The sequence below is a fragment of the Homalodisca vitripennis genome, chromosome X, assembly GCF_021130785.1.
Source record: "Homalodisca vitripennis isolate AUS2020 chromosome X, UT_GWSS_2.1, whole genome shotgun sequence".
Classification (NCBI taxonomy): domain Eukaryota; kingdom Metazoa; phylum Arthropoda; class Insecta; order Hemiptera; family Cicadellidae; genus Homalodisca; species Homalodisca vitripennis.
The window spans coordinates 90454638-90476120 of NC_060215.1; the positions used below are offsets into that span (position 1 = coordinate 90454638).

Here is a 21483-nt window from a genome sequence, read left to right on the forward strand (position 1 = left end):
CGTGGTGAGTGCTGTATAATTTAGACTTTGACAAATATTTCTACTCATAAATACAAACCTACATACAAACTAATGAAATAAAAATATATAGTATGTTCGTTGCGGCTTCGACTACAATTACTTTTAACCTAGTAATTGAAGGTCCATCCATCAAAATATTTTGAATTATTTGGACTTCTCGTTGCCTGCACTCCTATTAGTGTTGTAGCTTTGCCTGCTGCGGGTTGAACTGTAGGACTGGATCTTTCCATTGTAGAGGTTCTTACCTTTACGTTAATGTTGACCTGTTCCCAAACATCGTTAAAATCTGTGGTAGTCACTAGAATAAGTCACCATTTTTGTACTCTAACTCTCCCAACTGTACAATGAGTAATGGGCAGGTTTCCTCAAATTCGGACTGGTTGGGAATGCGTGAAAAATGCCATGTGAGAGTATCCATGGAATGATAAAAATAAATCTGTTTCGTGATTTTTTACGGTTTTTCTAAGATACTCATATTTTGCTACATCTATTAAAATAAAAATAAAGAAATGTGTACTGTATTAGCTATTTTATATGCAGAGATATAAGATTTTTGTAACAAATCAAGACGATTAAGTTATTGGAACTTGTCAGAGATTCGTTGTAAAAAAAGTTTCTCCATAATTTACGTCTGTAAAAATTGTGGCTACAATGACATATTTCGAGTGTTCAATTTGAGGGAGGGAGGGGTAAAGCATGATTAGAGTACAAGACTTAAGATAATCATGCAGTTGTACCCCTGGTGGATTGAGAGTATGCAACAATACCACAAGGTAAGCATCTATTAATGAATCGTTAAAACAAATTTGCCAACACATTTGTTGGAGTGAGAATAGCCCTTTCCTTCAGTCAACTGTGCCAGCCTGTTGAATGTTTGGATATACTCTATGCACCAAACCAACCAGATCGCTCACATCGAAAAGATTACCAGTATATATATTTTTTGGGAATTAAAAAAGCTTTAGTAGATAATAAATATAAAGTTACTTTTAATGTATTGTTCCAAAAGGTTGCCATTACCAATATTGAGCAATAATTTAAAAAAAACCCTCTGGCCTTAAATCATATCATAGGTGGACAAACATGTTCACTCTCAAAGATATAACTTTAACTTGAGGCCATAGGTAGGGTGACTTGAGGTATGACTCTACCTCAATGGGACATTGTTCTCGTGGTCACGTTTTCCTCACCTGCTAAAACCAAGGTAACTCCACCTACGAGACGGTTTTTGTCCCTTATATTTTGGAAAATGTTGTCAAAAGCTTCAAAAAATCCCTTGTGAGCTATCGTGCATTCATCCCACACAATTACTTTTGAGAACGATACATCAATAGCTATGTTTCTTTTGCTTCTGATTGAAGACAACGGATTAATGTGGAATGTTTTGCCTGTGCCACCATGAGCATCAAGAAAGAATAACTACCCGATATCAGAATAAATGCTGTCCATGAGTAGGCCATAAATGTTTGTCCGTCTTGTTTAATTTTAAAACGTTAACAACAATGGCTTAGAATAGCTGTACAGCATCATATAACAGTTCACTTAAAGAGTATACAGCTGACAATAGTAGCTCCTTGATCTTGTAGAGGAGATGTAATTAAAAAATCAGAGAGCGTTTTCCCCGACAAGAAATCACATATTCTTGAGAAGTATTAAACATTCATTGTAAATAATGTAAAGGAACAATTGACATTCCAATGCTCTCTGTCCCTCCATGTGCCAACTAACATTTTCAGCAAGATTATCTCGGTATTCCTCCCATAATTTTATGAGGTATACAACTTGTCAGAAAACCAACATGATATCAAACAGCTCACGTTCTTGTTAGGAGGAAAATTAAGTCTTGTTCAAGAGTACAGTGCCATTGATCATCGTCCTCCAGTAAGCCAAGTGCTTTACATGCTGCCTGGAATGTCACTTCTCTATATGTGAGTGCATTGGAACAACTACGGTGCAACCCAGCAGTCTTCCTATTGGCATTGATCACAACTCAGAAGGGCTTTTGATCCTTAGAAACATGATCAATAGCAGCTGGATTCCAGAATAAATTTGTGTTCACTTTTTTGCAAATTGACCAATCAGTTCAGATATTACCAGGGTGGATACTACCACTGATGTCCTTGCCATTACCTTTGTCACCAACAATATATATGAAGAACTGAAGGGTGCCACTAATGCTCTGCTAAAAGACTCCCTATTCTGAGATAGTTTTGTCCTTAAACCTTAAACACTGACATGAAATTATCATGTTTCAGCTTTCTAGCTCCAAATTAAACTTGCGGAAATGGTATCCAAAATAAACTAAAAATTCAATATTTCAGGCCTCAGCACATAATATTTACAATGATTTTGTTATGGGTTAATAAGTGAGTATTATCAAGGGTTTTCACAAATGTTTTTGAAAGCATACAAATACTCTTATCTACAAGAATCATGTGGGATCCTAATGTAATTTTTCATTGTCATTAAAAGTATCAAGTTTGTTTGTGGATTTCTGTAGTTACGTTGTGAAATTTTCACAAAAGTTTCTTAACAAACATCTAAGAGGTGAGATGAACATGGGTATAAAGTTGCAAGTAAATCTGTTTTGTGGTTTCTAAGATTACATAAAAATAAAAATTGCCTTTAATAGTATCACAATTTTACGCAGATTTCCAAGATTGATTACGAAATCATTAAAAAAATTGTCTTGGGTGTTCATAGGAATAATGTTGGAACCTAATGGTACTTTTAATGTTTTAACAATTTTAAATATGATAAACTATCATTAAAAGTATCGTACTTTTTCACAGATTTCTGTATTCATATAGACTGTAAAATTCTCCAACAGTTTCTTAGTGAGCAGCTGAGAGGTAAGACAAACGTGTACAAAAGTTAAGATAAATCCGTCCTGTAGTTTTGGAGATTTCATTAAATCAGTCCGTGAATTTCGCTTTTATATACTTAGATTATAAACAGTTTGAACAATAGCTTTAAATAAAACCAAGTCACTATTCTGAAAATAAAATAACTATGGTAGATTAAAACACACATTATGTAATTTAGTAGTTTTTTTATTTTAAACAAATCTCATGTTACTTTGCTCAGTATAAAAACGTAACAAAATGGAATTTAACAGGGATACAGTGAGATGCTTGAAGGGGAGGTTACAACACCTTCAACATATTACTTAAACAATTAATTGTAACTTTTATTATTTATATTGTTTCTTGAATACGTTTATATTTATAAAAAGTAAAAACTAACAAATCAAACAAAACTAACAATTATTAAGCTTACAGTATATACAATAATTAGTGAAATACTGTAAAGTCTTGCTTTTGCAACAAAATAAATATTTATATGTAATGACTATTAGGCTATTTCTTAAACCTTTGAATACTTATCATTATACTAAAACTCTTTAGTTGGGGGTATGTAATTAACAGACTGCAGCCAACCAGTTTGTGAGACCAAACACAACATTCACACCAGTTAAATAAATTAAGGTAATAAATAACAGTTATATTCTAACATTAAACAACTGATTCCAAAGTCACCTAGGATTAAAACAATGAATCAATAATTATAACTAATATTAAATTAAAAGTCGTGCAAATGATGCCGTGAACCCAATGTTAAAACAAGGTATCCATTAAAACGAGTTTCACGTACAATAAATTCAAAGCATGCATCAAAATAATGAAGTGAGGATAACATTAGTTTATTTAAAAGGAAATCAGTGGTAAAAATAATGCAAACAAATAAAAAAATAATAATTTTCTATTAAATATATAAATAAAAAAAAATTCTATATAAATAAAATTTGTCTTCTTTGTTCATAAAATACTAATTGAATTCACATCTGCTAAACAAAAGCACATTTACTTTGTATGGACTTTAATTTAAAAGAAAAAAAACCGAGTACTAGCAATCAAATAAACTACAACCATGCAAAAACATAACATTTCCAAGTTTATGTGACAAAACAGTAAATAAGTTAAAATATAAAACTATACAACATAGTGAACATGAAGATTTTCACATTATAGACTAGAGACCCAGGTTAGGGTTATTTTGAATAAAGGACTCTTTTAATACAGCTCTTTTAGAAGCCTATAAAAATATGAAACAAACTCCGCAACATTCAATAGTTAATATATATCAATTGATACAAGTTATGAATAGAATTTCAAAAAAAAAGTAAAAAATTACATAATTTTAATTGTATCACTAAAAACAATTGAGAAAAATGCTTTGGTATATTGAATAAACAAAGAAAACAATAATTTAAACATAATTATTTAGGTAAGGTTGTCCATTATAACAAAAGAAGAATAATAACAGTGCAAACGGGTTTTGAACAATTGTATTACATGTGTAATTAGTTCATTTAACAGTTTTAAAAGATTTAATTTAATTTGGTAAAATTAAAGACATAATACTTTTGAAGCATTGATAAAGAAGAAACTAATTATATACAGTAATGTTATTGTAATTGAATATTTTTTGAAATTCTTCAAAACTTGATCAAATATGCAACAAAATCTAAATTATCCACATACAAAAATACAGTTGAGTCATTTAGAAATTCAAGCTATTTTTCTTTGTAATACATGTGAATACTAGACAATTACAATATCCTCATTTGTGTTGGTATTCTTACGCATTTCTTTGCGTCGCTCTGCTAACATCCTTTTCCGAGCTTCGTCTCTCGCCTTGCTTGCGTTGGACTTGACTGGGTTCACTTTTGGCTGTACTGGAGCTAACTTCGTCCGACGCGATGTACTGCTGCCATTGCTAACTGATTCTTTCTTCACATTGTCTTCTGTAGCACTCTATGAAAAATGAGATTTAAATAGAAAATAAAATTATATACTATTGAAATATTAATTTTATTTTGTTATTTTGATATTAGTCACCTTTGAAGAAGCGAATAGCAATTCATTCCAACATTTAATGATATTAATAATACCCACTGTTCAATTTGATGTAGAACACAAAGTTAACATTCCAGTACTTCTCTCTTACGAGGCATGTCCAGAAAGTAAGTGTACTGTGCTCTCACAGTTGTAGGGAATACCTTTTTGACATGTTGGCAACACTGTCGCATAGTCTGACCCCCCCCCCCCTTCAAAAAGAGACCAATTTGAGGTTAGTGTGTTGAAAACTCTTGACGCAGTAGCATGTTGATCCAATCTCCCGCCAAGTGCGAAATTCGTGCTGTCATTCGCTACCTCGTTGTGAAGGGAAAAGCTCTGGTTGAAATTTATAATGAGGTGAAAACTGTTTACGGTAATGGAGCTATGAATTGTAGGAGTGTGTACAAGTGGAGTCACGAGTTTAAAAATGGCCATACTTCTGTGCATGACGATAAGAGGAGCGGAAGACATTCAATTGTAACTGACGAACTTGTGGAAAAAATCTATGTTGCAGCCCGTGACGATCACAGATTTATGTCAGATGAACTTTCTGCGATGTTTCCGCTAATATCCTGATCCCTGATACACGAAACAATCACAGAAACTCTCGTATATCGGAAATTGTCTGTGAGGTGGGCCCCAAAACAGCTGAAAGAACAGCATAAGTTGAATCGAGTGCAGAGCTCCATAGAGTTTTTGGAACGCTACGAACTCCAAGGCGATGATTTTCTCTACTCTATTGTTACTGGAGACGAAACTTGGATTGCCCACTACACGCCAGAAACTAAGAGGCAGCATCAGCCATTTTTTTTTTTTTTTGGTTCTCTTAGGACAAGAAGCTTATAAATTGCACTTAGTCCTGTAAGGACCTTTGTGCTGCTTCCGGAGTGATAGGATATTCAGGATGGGTAAGGTTAGGAAGTAGGGGCCGCCTCCTATCGAGATCCATGAGGAAGAATTAGGGCACTACATCTCAAAGTCATCCTGGAAGAAGGGAGGCCAGCTGTGACCCAGCCTCTCCAGTCAAAGTAGGCAGGGGGTGGCACACCCTTGTTGAGGTTCACAAGAGCCTCTGAGGTAAGGGAACAAACCCCACCAACTCCAACAGCCATCCTCCACAGTAGGCTAGACCTATCGAATTGCCCATGAATCCCAGAATCTCAACATTTGCGGTTAGTGATGTGCCGCTACTGGACATCCATAAGGTTGCCCAGATTGAAGTGGCACATCGGTTTTTGCTGTGCCCAGTGGTGGGTTCAACTGGTAGGTATAAACCAGCCAGAAGTGATCCCTGCTGGGTTTCAGTATCAGCCATGGCACCACACCTTGTCACCCTCTGCCAAGAAATTCAAAACCACAATTTCCGCCAAAAAAAATCATGGCATCAGTGTTTTAGGACCATAAAGGCATAATTTTGATTGAATATATACCTCACAGGGAGACCATCAACGCGGCAAGATACTGTGAGGCGCTAAAAACAATTGAAAAGGGCGATCCCGAATAAAAGGATGGGCATGCTAACGAAGGGAGTCTACCTGCTGCATGACAATGCCAGACCTCACACGGCCAAAGTCACAAAGCAACTCTTGGACGTTTTGAACCACCCCCCATATTCCCCAGACCTGGCTCCTTCAGATTTCCATCTCTTCACTTCCCTGAAGATGCACATGGGTGGAAACAAGTTTTCAATGTACGAGGAGGTGAAGGAGGAGGTGCAGAAGTGGGCGAAAGAGCTGACGGGAGACTTCTTCGAGGCAGGCATAAAAAAATTAATAACACAACTCACCACTTACATCGAGAGGGATGGTGACTATGTCGAAAAATAACTTACATATGTACAAATGTAACCAAGTATGTTTTTGTTTTAATAAATTATTTTTCAACCCTACATAAATTGAATACACTTACTTTCTGGACGTGCCTCATATAAAGAATATAAACACTTTTGGTTTGCATCTAGGGAACCAAAGCCCCCATAACCCATAATATTCCATATCACTGAGAAGGTCTCAGTTCTGCCACATCCAGTTCTAGAAATCCAGCTCTGTTGATATGTGTTTCATAATTAGCAAGGTGAACAAGAATCAAAACTAAGAGTGAGCTACCAGTAAACAATTACATGATTTAAGAAGTGCTTCACAGAACAAAACATCAGAAATTATATGACCAAGATTACATACAGGCAGTACTACAACTAATAACCTTTCTGAACCTTAAAGTGGATAAATACTTCAATAGTCATCAGTGGTTACTATTAATTATTATCATGTCATAAGTTTTATCATTGTAAGTTGAAAGAAAGTTCATTGTGTGTGTAATGCAAAACTTGACTATGTTCCTGAAATCTTAGTTTAATATTTCATCTGTGTTTCTACCCGTTTTGGGAACATACAACTTTTTGAAGTATCAAAGTTCTATGAAGCATGTCTCTGAACAGTTCTACAAGAATCTTGTTAAAACAATTTATTTATCAGACACTGTATTTGAACTTAATAAATTAACATGCCTCATTATAACAATATTTATTGTAATTTTCTAGAAATTTAGTCACAACAGAATCACTGAAAAACAAGATTTTTTTATCTAAACAGGTAATATAACAATATTACAACTGTTTAATTTATGATTGACCAAGCAATGGAGAACAAAGGTAGTAGTCAAAAGGGAAATGGTTAAATGATTAAGTTATACAACAGGCTTTGTTATAATATACAGGTCTCCAAAAAAGAATGCAAGAATGTTGAATAGCCGTTATTTAAAAACTACTCAAAACAACTAAATGATTTAAACGTCAAATTGAAATAAGTAAGTTTTGTTTTTTGTAAACCATGGAAGAAAACATTGACCTTGGTATGCGCAGAACAGCTGCTCGGCAGTCCGCCATAGTGACCGACACACCTGGCGCACTACTCGTGAGTATAATATTTATGGTGCAAAGTGTGTTCTGTGGTACGCAGAATTGAAATCAATTGTTAGTGTGCAGTCGGTTTCGAGTTACGCATCGAGGTCAAAATTCACCAGATGAAAAAGCAATTCATCGCTGGTTTAACCAGTTTTGTGACACACAAAGGGTGTTGGAAGGATATTCAATTGACTGGCCAAAAACAAGTGATGACAAAATCCACATTTCACACAAGTAGTGTTGTTAACCGTCATAATTGTCGGATATGGGGTTCACAATGTAACTTGAGTTTGTTAGTATTTTAAAAATATTCAAGTTAATCTGGTTATCCAGTATGAAAGGATGGTCAATATTACTATGGGAAAATCTATATCAAATTTAAATGATAAATTATCTGAGGGCAATTCAGAAATAGATTATGTTTAGATATAAAGGAAAAACAAAGCACAAGAAAAAATTATATTATATACATTTGAAAGTGACACTAAATACAATTTTTTAACACAGTCACCATACAAATTTAGGCATTTATCATAATGGTAAACAAGTTTTAAAATTCCAGCATTATAAAATACTGCTGCCTGAGACATCAAGCAGGTAGTCACATCCTCCCGCAGTTCCACGGCATCATCAAAGCGATGCATCGCAAGCCAGGTCTTCATTTTCACCAGGCCGATTTGCTTTGTGTGGTCGGGCGTTGTTGTGCAAAAACAAAATTTTCCAACTTAACTTTCCTCTGTCTTGTTTTATTTGGTTCTTCTTAACTTTTGCAAGGTTCCACATTGCAGGATTTATGGTTGTGCCATGTTCTAAGAAATCAACAAGAACTCCTGTCCCAAAAACCAGTTGCCATAATCTTCCGTGCCGACAATGTCTGCATGCATTTCCTGCATGCATATATTTTGAATTGTTATTGTAAAACAACAAGAGTAGCCATTAAACGGCGAAACGCCCTGACACTGAAATGACCACGATAGTCCCGCCCCTAACGGCTATAAAGCGAAACGTAATCTACTTTCTGGATAGCCCTTGTATTAATAGTTAATTTAACCGTTCATTAGCATTGAGACATCCACATAAAACTAACTAAAATAAAACATTTTTGGATTTGCGAGGAGTTTACATTTAACCCTTTAAGTGCCGGAGTATCGCTATTTGCAACTCCTGCTGTAACGCTTATATTTTATATAGTATTTACCTAAATTGGCTCAATGACTATACATACGCATTCCAAAGGCTGCAACGTAACTTTTGATGTAGGTTTTGTTGCATTCTGGTTACATTCTGATTTTTACGGCGGTTGTGAAGTGAGTGCGTCAGTCGAGTTTAGAATCGACCGCTACGCGGACGAGCTGTCACATGTTTTGTTTGCACTGGTGTTTATTTCACAAATGATTGTAAATATTGAAAGTTTTTAAGTGTAAATGGGTTTGTAGTGTTAGTATCTTCAAATTATTTCGTTTGTGTATGTTGTTCTAGTCTGTGTAAAAGTAGAACAATGACTTGACCGTGAGTTACGGTGATCGTAAGCAGCTAGTACTTTAATAAATACATTTGTACAGTTTTTATGTTTTTGTGTTTGTTCAGTGATATTTATAAACAATGAGTCGTAAAAACATTGCTGACAATGAAGACCTAGTATTGCAGCCATTATATTTAAGCACTAGCAGTGTAGACAATACACAGAGTGTTAGGTTAGGTTAGAACATTTCTAGTTTTGTAGTGGTCCATATTTTCATATTTATTTTCCAGACTTTATTTATAAATATAAAAAAAGTTTTCATATGTCTTTTTGTTAAGAATTAAATGGAGTATAAGACAGAATAACTAAAAGTGAAAAAATAAAATATTTCAATAACACTAAGTTGTGTCAAAATAAAAAACAAAATGTTTTTGCTCATAAAGTTTTTGTTAATGTTTTTTTTATTGGTTTAAAAACGTTAAATAACTGATCAATGTATTATATTTATAAATAAAATATATTTATATATAAAAAAACAAAAACCCAGGACATTATACCAATAAATAATTTTGTTATGAATTTTTAACCAGACCCTTGCAGAATCAGGCATTTTCACTCGGCATTTTATGCATACCATATAGCAAAACGCCACGGCACTCAAAGGGTTAAAACATAGGTTAAACTGTAGCTCCATGTTATAGGTAGAACCTAGGATGCGTAGCTGGTAGCTAACTAGCGTGCCCTCTTAATACTTAATTTGGTATTTTTGTGAGGCCGCCTACTGCCACTGTCACAGCCATTTAACTAACTGATCATTGGCACTTAGCATTTTTACCAGGCTTCTTTCAAAAATATAATGTAAAATTAGCTATATCTTCAAAACAATGTGGTCACAGCCTAAATGTTTTTTCCCTCCAGGGACAAGAAACTGAGTAATTAAAAACAGTCCTAAAAGGACCTTTGCACTGCTTCCGAAGTGACAGGATATTCTGGATGGGTAAGGTTAGGGGTAGGAGGCGCCTCCTGTAGAGATCCATTAACAATGATTTTGGGCATTAATCTCGGTTATGTCTCATTAAAAGAAGGGGAGGTCAGCTCAATACCAGCCTCTCTGGTCAAAGTGGGCAGGGGTGGCACGATCTTAAGTCCAGGCTAGCAACAGCCTTTAATACTTAGGGAGCCTCACCAACTCCAAGTCATCCTCCTCAGTAGACTAGACCTATCAATGTACCCTTGCAACCCAATATATATCACAACATTTGTGGTTAGTGATGTTTTACTCCTGAAAATCCACAAGGTTGCCCAGATTTAAGTGACACATGCGTTCTGGAAAGTTGAAATGATCAGCTGATTTGTCATCCATCTGAATTTGAAAACAGCTGAATATACACAGCACTTTAAATGTTGTGCAAAGTTGAGAATATAGAATGAAATGCCATTATGTCTGGTGAGAATGTTAACTGCTTGAAATAGTTCCAACTGATATCGCTTGTCTATACTGAAGCATGACTTTCCGATGAAACAGTGGCATTCATGAAATGCCAATTACTACCTGAGTTTACCAGTGCTAGTATTTGGACAAAAGTATATTGTATTCAAATAAATGTTGATCATTATAACTATCTGTTGCAAATCATTGAGCAGTATATCATCACTAGTATGGCAATCATACAATATCAAAGTTGAAATCACATAATAATCACTTGTAGTAAATAACATGTGTTAACCCTAGAACTGGCAATGGTGTCACTCTGTACTGGCGGCTCTATTTTAACAGCCTCGCAGACGGTTTTGTATAACGTATCACATTTCATAACTGTTAGTCCAAATATAAACTATTATATGTCAATGTATTCACAACTATATGGAGAGCATTATAATAACAATATCTTATTGTTTCCATGGAAACATATTTTTGTTTTTTTTTTTTTACAAAATGTAAGAAAAATGTTTTTTGGACATTATTTTTGTAAATATTCCGTTTTGTAACTGCTTAGCAATAAGCTTTACATCAAAACTGTAAATGTATAACTTATTCAAAATTTTGTCCTGATTCCAAAAATATATAATTATTGTAACTTTTACCTCAAAACGTATGTGTTACAGGGCTTTGTATGAAAAAGCACGCGTATTTACTTATTTTCTTATTACTTATATTTCTAAATAAATATTATTGTTTGTGGGTAAACATAATCTAATGACTGCATTTATACTTATATAAGTATGACAGGTAAAACAAAAATAAAATAAAATAATAAATTTTAATTTATATACAAAGTTTCATTTTTCACTCAGCGTCACTAGATCCCACCCTGCGAGCTCTCTAAGATCATTTGAGCTCTCTAAAGTTTTCACCCATACTGAACAACTAAAACTATAACCTAAGAAAGCTAAAAAACAATAATAACAACACTAAAACACTACAAAACACAATTTCCACAAATACTATTGGATTCTCAAACACAAAACCTGGCACTTGTTTACAGTTTCACAACAATGTGGTTGACCCGTACTACGTTCACGTCAGCTGTCCATAGAGAATGATGTTTTAAGGTAAACAAAGAAGACAATAATCGAAGTAAGAACAGTAAATCGGTACTATAGTTAATGCTCTTCCAGAATATATAAAATAAAAACCATTTATATGACCTTAATTGCCTAAAATTTCAATAACTGTAAATGTATTCTTTAGTGACGAATATTCGTCCTTGCCAAATCGGACGGGCCTTTGGAGACGAAAATTCGTTTCATACCAGCTGGAGGGTTAATATAACATACAAATATTAAATACACATAACTATTAAATTCCAATCCCACTAGATACAAAACTAAAATCATTTAGTTTCAGAAAATTAAAAAGGAACAATGTCATTCTTAATTTTAATTATTAGCATATTCATTTCCTAAACTTAGCCAACTGTACATGTAAGATGAGCAAAAATTTGGATTCCATGTTCCTATTAACAATAAAAAAAATAACACTCCAATTACCTTGTCTGGCCATCCAGCCTTTCTAAGAATATCAATTTCTTTGAACTCTTCGTGAACACTAGCAACTTGTATTGAAACCATATCCCAAAAGCCAGCCAAATCTTCACAAGTAGTGGGGAAATCTTCACTAGTATCTTGATTCTGTAAAAGTCCATGTGATGTTATAATATCTCCTTCGTAATATATTAATAAACAAAGAAACATCATCACTGCTCAGACTACTAGAACAGTTATTATTTTCTAAAGTGGTATTTAAAGGCAATAGAATATTTCAAATACTGATTATAAGAAAAAGGAAAAACAGTTATGCAATGATTTATATGTTGATTGAAAGTAAGTTTGTTGTTTGACTTAATGAAAAAATGTATAATAATGAGAAAGAAACATAATAACATATATATAATATTAAACACATTTAACAAACAAATAATATTAAAGTATATATGCTGAGTAATTTAGAAAGTGATGGGAAGAATCTATGGTTAAAACTAGAATTTTTTAATAACAAAGCTTTAATTTAAAGCTTTGTTATTAATTTAAAGCTTTAACAACTTTAATTTTATGTGTTATTTACTTTCTCCTAACTTGCCTGACATACACTTACACATTACATTATCTTTTTTTATAAGTTGCTTATATACCAATTTACGCATAAAAATTTATTGATCTTAGCTGACTTTAATTTACTAATAACATGACCTAACCATAAATTAGAATCAACTTCTGAATCATGGCCACTTTAGTTTTTTTCTTGTATCATACTATTTAGAATTAAAGAATAATGTTTTAAATAAAAATGGAAAGACTCTGGATTTAGTATTGGCTGATATTACTGGTTTGGATGTAGAAGAGGATTTCTGCCCTATTATTAATGTAGATAAGCACCATCCTCAACTTAATACTCTTTTAACGTTAGTTTCTATAATTTTGTACAGCTTGGCAATAATAATGAGTCTCGACCATTTGATTATGTTGATAAAGCAGTATATCATTTTTATAGTGAGTTATACAGTATTATACAGTGCAAATGAGAAATATATCTGATGTTGATGAAGCAGTATCTTATTTTTATAATGAGTTACACAGTATTATACATCAATGTGTTCCACTGACTCCTAAAACTAAGTCTAAGTACCCAGACTGGTTCAATTATAATCTAATTTCTTAGATGAAGTGTATATCAAGTGCCTGGTGATTTCAATGAATACAAAGAAATAGTAATCACCAATAGTAACATCAAATTAAATATACAAAATGCATTTAAAAAACATATTACTTTTTGGGAGATATAATTAAAACAAATCCACAATGTTTTTGAAGAGTAATAAACAAATTAAGAGTTACAGATAATAATAGATCAGCAGCTATGTGAGTAGATGAGGTGGAGTTGAAGGGTGGTGCACAGACAGTGGTACCAATGATAAAGCTAGAAATGAAGCTGTATTCTGAATTTCTTTACGTTTAGCCATCTGTAATGAAACACTTAAACAGTTCTTCCCCCTTTTAAATGGTGTATGGTTTAGTTTAATTAATGTATTGTTCCTAATTATTTTGTAGATATAAACTGTAATTATTTGTTAAGTATAGAGGTACTTTAGTATGTAATCTTGAATTTATGCTATCAAGGCCTTAACAATATGTAACAAACTCTTTTTACCTATCCTTTAGGTGTACAAAATCGATTAAAAAGCCTGAGGAGGCAGTTGTAGGCTGACGGGTGATGTCTAAGAATGTTTCAGTTTGAGTTCAGTTATTAATGTATGTACACAGCTCGGATTTTTGAATTTTTTGAGAGTTCAATTTCTTTTCAAGATCACTAATTGTATTTCACAATTTATCTATCATCTTGACATAATCATTAACAAGTTGACCATGTTGGCTGTCGTGTTCTTTAAAGGTACTTTGTGTATCCAATCAAAAGTCTCTTTTTCTTTTTGAACTGAACTTGTGCTTCAGAAATATTCTGTAGCAGGTCTTCTATTTTACTGGTGTACTTATTTTCTTAATTTTCCAATTTTAAAATTATTTCTTCTAAAAATTCCAGTTGAGTCTCTAATCTGAATTTTTTTTCAAAAAATTGTTTTCCTCTAGGAGTGTTGCCAAAGTTTTGGATAGGGAGTCGTGTTTACCAATTTTTAAAGAATTTAAAATTATGACCACCAAATTTCTACGTATACCGCTGTTGCCCAATAAATGTTAAACAATCCTTGAATAAACTTCCTTCCAGAAAAAACACTCGTCACTAACAGGTTTAAGCAGAAAAATCTTCATCTTGACTTACTTTCAGTAAGATTAGAAGAAACACGGAATTAGTCATGTTTTTTATCCCGTGGATACATTTATAGTCTGACATCAGTACACCAATTTTTTTAAATTACATAAAATATTAACACAAGACATTTTTTTAGAAATGAACTCAAAGGGAAGGGCCAAAGAAAAACAAACAAACTCAAGCACAGATTAACAATACTTCACCAAAACGTCCAAGAAGTCTCTAATAAAATTAACAGATTAATTCATTTTATAGAGTCTACAAACCCAAAACCAAATGTCGTAATCCTCAGTGAACATGGACTTAAACCCCATCAAATTGAAAATGTTGAATTAATACCGGGATACTGCCTCAAAGCACATTATAGCAGGGAACATCACAGAAAGGGAGGCGTGGCAATATTGGTGGAAGAACACCTAGTAAAGGATACAGAAAAGATAGAAACAACGTTTATTGTCAAGAACTGCTCTGTGAAATGGCTATGATACAAATAACCCTAAATAAAACATGCCTTAACATCATGGGCATATACAGGCCACCTGATGCAGACATTGCCGAGGCACTAAACAAACTCTCAACTGCCATTGAAGAAACCAAAATAGAGAACTCTCCCTTAATCATTATGGGAGACATAAACATAGATATCCTCAACCCAGACAGGAAGACCATTAAACTAAATGAAACACGTGCTTTGCACAACATCCGCAGATTAAATCTACCAGCTACAAGGATGACTCAACATTCAAGAACATCAATCAATTGTATTTGCACTAATATCTCTGATGATAAAACTACAAAAAGCATAGTAATAGAGGGCAGAATCTCTGATCACACTGCACAACTCCACAGACTCTACACAGAACCACCAGCTCAAAAACCAACCATGGTGTGTAGAGCCCTCCGAGAAGAAAACTTAAACCAACTCAAACTCCTTCTTTCAAATGAATCATGGGAGAACCTGACTGAAGCCTCAACGGTCGAAGAGGCATACAACATTTTCAATAAAACCTCAACACAGGCTCTAAACACTGCATGTCCTAAAAAGAAAAATAGACCTAAAAAAAAGTACAAGCCAAAGCACTTTATTGATGAAGAAGCAATCAGGCTCAAAAGAGACTATTTAACATCTCAAAGTCGATTTGAAGTGACAGGAAATCAAAATGATAAAGCAGAGGCAAACTTAAAGAAAAAGAGCTACGATCAAAGATTAAAATTCTTGAGACAGGCAAGCAACCACCAACTATATAACCAGAGCTGAAAACAAGTCAAAGGCTGTATGGGAGGTGATAAACAATGCTCGAAACAAAAAGAAAAGCCCATCAGAGCTCAAACTCCACATAAATGGTGAAATAATAACAAGTCCAAAAATAATAGCAAACCAATTTAACACATATTTTGTAAATGTAGTAGAGGAGACTCTGCAAAAAATCCCAGCTTCCGAGAGGAAACCAATACATCCCGCAACCCATGAACCGACTGAAAATCTCAATATCATTACAGACACAAGCACTAAAGAGGTCAGGGCCACTATCACTGAAATGAAAACTAAGAATTCAGCCGGCATTGATGAGATATGCACAAAAATACTGAAGCACTGTGCAGATGAACTCACATCTCCCCTTACCGTTATTTTCAACAGATCATTCTGAGAAGGGAGGTTTCCCTCAAAACTAAAGGTCTCAAAAATCTACCCAAAATTCAAAAATGGTGAAAAAACACAAATTAGCAATTACAGACCCATTTCCCTTATCTCAACATTTTCAAAAGTGTGTGAAAAAATTGTTCTAAAGAGACTTCTAGACCACTGTGCTAGAAACAACCTGCTTACCGACAACCAGCATGGCTTCTCTATAGGAAAATCAACCACCACAGCCATAATAAAGCTAATTGAAACCGTAGTAGACAACTTGGAAGCAGGAAAACTAACAACCGCTATACTACTTGACTTGAGTAAGGCCTTCGACTGCCTCAGTCACAGTCTTATCATGAATAAATTAGGACACCTGGGAGTGAGTGACACTGCAAAAAAATGGTTTAAAAGCTAATTAGAGGGACGACAACAACTCGTTGAACTGAAACATACACACAGAGGAATCACAGAAGAAATAAGATCAACGCCTCTTCCAGTTCAAAGAGGCATGCCTCAAGGATCGGTTCTAGGACCAGCACTCTTCATCTTGTTTGTAAATGACTTGCCTCACTATGTGGGAGAATTTTGCCTACCTCTCATGTACGCGGACGATACAACCCTGCTACTTAAAGGACAAACCGCAGACGACCTGGCAGTATCATCCTACGTTGCCCTCAACATGGCATACCAACATTGCAATTGGAATGATCTGGTCGCAAACCCGACTAAAACCAGCCAGATAGCATTTGACCGAAGTTCAAATCATCCCAGATGTACGCTTGGAGACACATGTTAAGTTCTTAGGCTTGACTATAGATGAAAACATCTCTTGGACCCCACACATAGACAATCTGAGTAAAAAACTAAATACTAGCCTATACATGATAAAACAAATAATATCTCTAAGCAACTTAGAAACAGCTAAAACAGCTTATTTAATTCTCTATTTGAATCACACGTAAGATATGGTCTTTCTGTATGGGGTGGTACATCAAAACTCAACCTAAAAAGAATCCTGACACTCCAAAAGATTAGGGCCCTTGCCGGCCTACACCACCTGGATAGCTGCAGAGATGCATTCAGAGCACAGAAAATCATGACTGTTGTCTCACTCTACATCCAAGAGGTAGTGATGTATGTAGATCTGCCAAGGAACAAGGACACTCACCATCACAACACCAGAAACGGTGAGCTTTACATCTTGCCAGCACACCACGTAACGCTATTTGAAACTAAACCATCCTACATCGGCAGAAAACTTCACAATTCACTGCCTCAAGAAATGCACACCAAGAGAGGGAACTCGCTGAGATCGGCACTAAAAGCATAGCTCCTGGACCGACCATTTTACAAACTCGAAGAATTCTACAGTGAAACTCTCATCTAAAACTGATTGAAGACTCAAAACTCACATTATTGTAAAAGACACTATTTGTAATCTCAATGATTGTAAATAAAGATGATTCTGATTTATTTATATTGCTTAAACATTTGTTTGTTATTTTAAAGAAATTAGAAAAGCCAACATTTGGCTTTAAAAAACTCAGCACAAAAATTGTGCCCAAATTGCTGACTCAATTGAAAATTGAAAAGTGTAGAACGTGTTACTGACCAGAAAAATTTAGTGAACACGATGATGGATTAGTATAAAAAAAGATAATCACTGGAGATGAATCTCGGTTTTATGAGTATGAAAAATCAATAAATGCTACCTCCTACATCACAAGCTGTTCTACATGTACTCAATGTTCAGTTGCGAAATAACCGAATCAAGCAACGTCAAGCGTGGCTGCTGCTTGGATGGATGACTGCTGAACGATCCTGTCCTTGCAAGCGGTCTGCCTGCCCAGCCATTGGTGGTTGTTGGGAATTCATTTTTAAAACATTGGTCTCCAAGTTAAGTATTAGAAAAGGCTTCTTAGCCTTAGCTTCACCTGGTAAAATAAGACATTGCGTTTTTTTCACTTTATTTCTTCTAATAACCTACTTAAGTAAAAACATATTGATTACATTAATAAAAGTTATAATTATCAGAGGAATTAAAAATTAACTTTTATTCCCAATTGTGTAACATTCTAAATTATTACTTACAATATTTTTGTGGCAAAGTCCTTTAAACTGAGCAAGTTTCTGGGAGGCCAGAAGCTTAGCCTTCCCCGCAGCTGCACGAAGTCTGCCTTCCATGTGTTCAGGGACTGAGCTTACTTCTGTTTCCATTTCAGCAGCCAAGCTCTCTAGTCGTTCAGTTTCCGCCAACACCAACTGTACAAAACACTCATAATAAAAATATATAACTCATGACATGGTTACTACTGCAGGGCATGCCATATTTGGCTACTAATAGAACCACAGTATAATTATTTGTCAGCACCAACTGTCCATTGTAAGCACTGAAATCCATATAGCAGTAAACTTCTCTATTCTGAACTGACATTTTAACCCTTAAAGCGCTAATTTAAATTACTGTCAAACGCTAAGACATAAAAAAATATATTTTTTTAAAATTTCCCAATGCTAATTTTTGTTTCATATTCCTTGGTATTACCTTTATAAGGAAAAATAATAAACATGTAATATTACAAATTTTTGAGAATTTTATACGCACAAAAACATTTGAAATTTTGAATAAACTGCATTGCAGGATAATGTACATAGGAACACTATTTGACAGATTACATTACATTTATACAGGTTATTTATAATGAGTAAATTGTAACTGAAGTTTCTGTATAATTAGTACATAAAAATAAATAAGTTCAGTATAAGATTTTGAAATGTAATAATATGAAATTCAACACAACTTATTTATACGATAGCCTACAAGGTAAATGAAACAAATATTGTACTTATAAACCTTATTTATTTAGAATAAATAAACTGGACTTGTATGGTGAAACTGGTATAAAATACAAAACAAATTGAAAAAAAATATTACACATAATATACAAAAAATGCGCTCAAACTACGTTGTTCGTAGTAAAATGATAATAGTTTGAAAATCAGTTCATGTAAAAGCAAACTAAAACACTATTAGAATAACAACGGACTGATTCAAAACACTTTGTTTAACAATATAACCAACATACGACCAACACACACGTAGTTAAACAGCTGAATGAAACGAACGTGTCTGTAGACATATGCCGCGTCACAGGCCACACAAAAAAATGGCAACGATTGCTTTCAACCCGAGTAGATACCATTACAACGTCCACCAACGGTGACAAAGCGTTTTGTCTAGTCCCGACAGTCGAAAGGAACATCGACCTGCTCTCTTACGGAATTTTTAACAACTAATTCTTCGCCATTTCAAAAGTAAAGCTTTTGCGTTTGTAGACGTTATCCGCATTTAAAGCATCGGCAGTTCCGCGTCTATAGGCGTTAGCCACGTTGGAAAGGTTAAAAACTAATCACAGAACTGAAATCATATTACAATCTCTAATATTTTTGTAAAGATAAATCTCAACTTCACTAATGGAAAACACTGATAAATATGTTCTGGTTAGTAATTGTTGCCAATTTGTTTATTCTGAGACCTCTAAAACAGCAAATATTGTCTCATTGTTTGGCAAAATAAAACAATGGAAAATACAGAACAGAGCAATATTCTCAACCTTTTTGAACTTACGACACCCCTTTGTTGTCTGAAATTTTGATGGGAGTTGTCAATGGACAAAAAAAAACTGTTGTACGAGAGCGATTATAAGGACAAATTTTGGCTGGATATAAAAAACGAGTATCCGGATTTGGTGTCTTAAGGTTTAAAACTACTAATTCCATTTGCAATATATTTATGTGAATCTGGGTATTCAAGAATGGTAACAAAAAACGCCAACACAAGAAACAGTTTGTCATTGGAAAACAATATAATTATGCACATAAGAAATTACCTTTAACCACACATTTTAAAGGTAGTAAAGGCTAGACAAGCTTAGGGTTCACATTAAAAGTAGGCCCTATCTAAGTTTTTGTGAACAAATCTTTAATGCTTAGTAAGAATTTTCGTTTACTTTATTATTATAAAGTCAAATTCATATATTTTTTATATGATTTAAACCTGTTTTAATTTTATTCATTGTTAAGGATTAAGAGCTCAGATTAAAAGTAGCATTTTATCGAATTTGGTGTAAGCTATTTTTTGTAACATTTCTTACATCCTGACAACTGATATGTAATTGTTATTTTTATTGCTAAGTACGGTAGTAATATGCTAGTTTATTGTGTTATTATAAAATCCATGTAGCCCATTTTACAGTATCTAACTAACTGTGAGTTGAATTATCTTTTTAGCTATGAACAAACAAGCCTAGCACTTACAAAAGTATCCTTGACTTTATTGTACTTAGTCTCTTATGAGAAGTGTGTTTTATACATACAGTTATCGTTTCCTGGAATATGTTTTGTTTACTTTACAATATAAAAATAAATTATGCCCACTGTTTCACAGACTTCAAAGCATATTTTGTTCACCTTTTGGATTTATTATGTAGTTCGATCTTGTGATATTAAGAAGAAATCATGCAGTTGGTCTCAAATCTACTCCAGTGGTTTAAACAAGTACGAGGTGTCCGGTGGATATGTTAATTTAGCAGTCATGTCCAGAAGAGGAGCAGAGCAGCAATGAGATGCCGCCTGAAGCGTGATGAAGTGCCGCGGCACCCTCTTATACTTACATGACTAGGGACTAGGACTTGTTGGTTGGCCAGTGCTCCTCTCTCCAATTTAAAGCTTTATTGATTAATTTATAGAATTATTTAGTGTAATCAATACAAAATAAATTTAACAGAGATTTACATGTACTATCTTATGAAATTTTGACTTGGTTGTTATAGAAAAATGTAGCATTTTCCTTCCATGACCCTCCTGGTCTATATAGTTCAATGCTTATCCGAAAGATAGAACCCAGTGATTGGTGGTGGTTTAGAAGTCAGATTAAACCAACGGTTCCCAGACTGTGTTGAATCCTGACTTTGTGTGGTAAACGAGATTTAACTAAACTGGAAGACAGATAAGGCTGAAGTTTATAATTTGCATTCGCTTATTAGTGCTATTACTTATAACTCTTATTTTGCAAATTCTAACATTTAAAACCGTTCTAGTGACTATTTTTATGGGAAATAACTTGTTTAAATAATTAAAATATTCTGACATATTGCAACATCTCAGATTTTATCAACTTTTTTTCATTATCATCATTTTAATAATGAAACATTTGTTTGTATTGTGAAGTAGAAATTGAAGAACGTAATAGTTAATTCCTTGCAAAAATGTAAACAATATTTAAGCAATAACGAACAGAAACAA

General features: G+C 34.0%; 1 protein-coding gene across 2 annotated transcripts in view; it reads right to left on the reverse strand.

The window, feature by feature from the left end:
* Positions 1 to 3058: 3058 nt before the first annotated feature.
* The window catches only part of LOC124369338 (disks large-associated protein 4-like), a 79553-nt gene continuing 61128 nt past the window's right edge, over positions 3059 to 21483 (reverse strand). For both annotated transcript variants that reach the window (XM_046827307.1, XM_046827308.1), the window contains exons 10-12: positions 18271 to 18441; positions 12278 to 12418; positions 3059 to 4838 (exon numbers count right to left, since the gene is read on the reverse strand). In XM_046827307.1, coding sequence (XP_046683263.1) covers positions 4626 to 4838; positions 12278 to 12418; positions 18271 to 18441 — 525 coding nt within the window. In that variant the 3' untranslated portion in view covers positions 3059 to 4625. The remainder of the gene's footprint in view (positions 4839 to 12277; positions 12419 to 18270; positions 18442 to 21483) is intronic.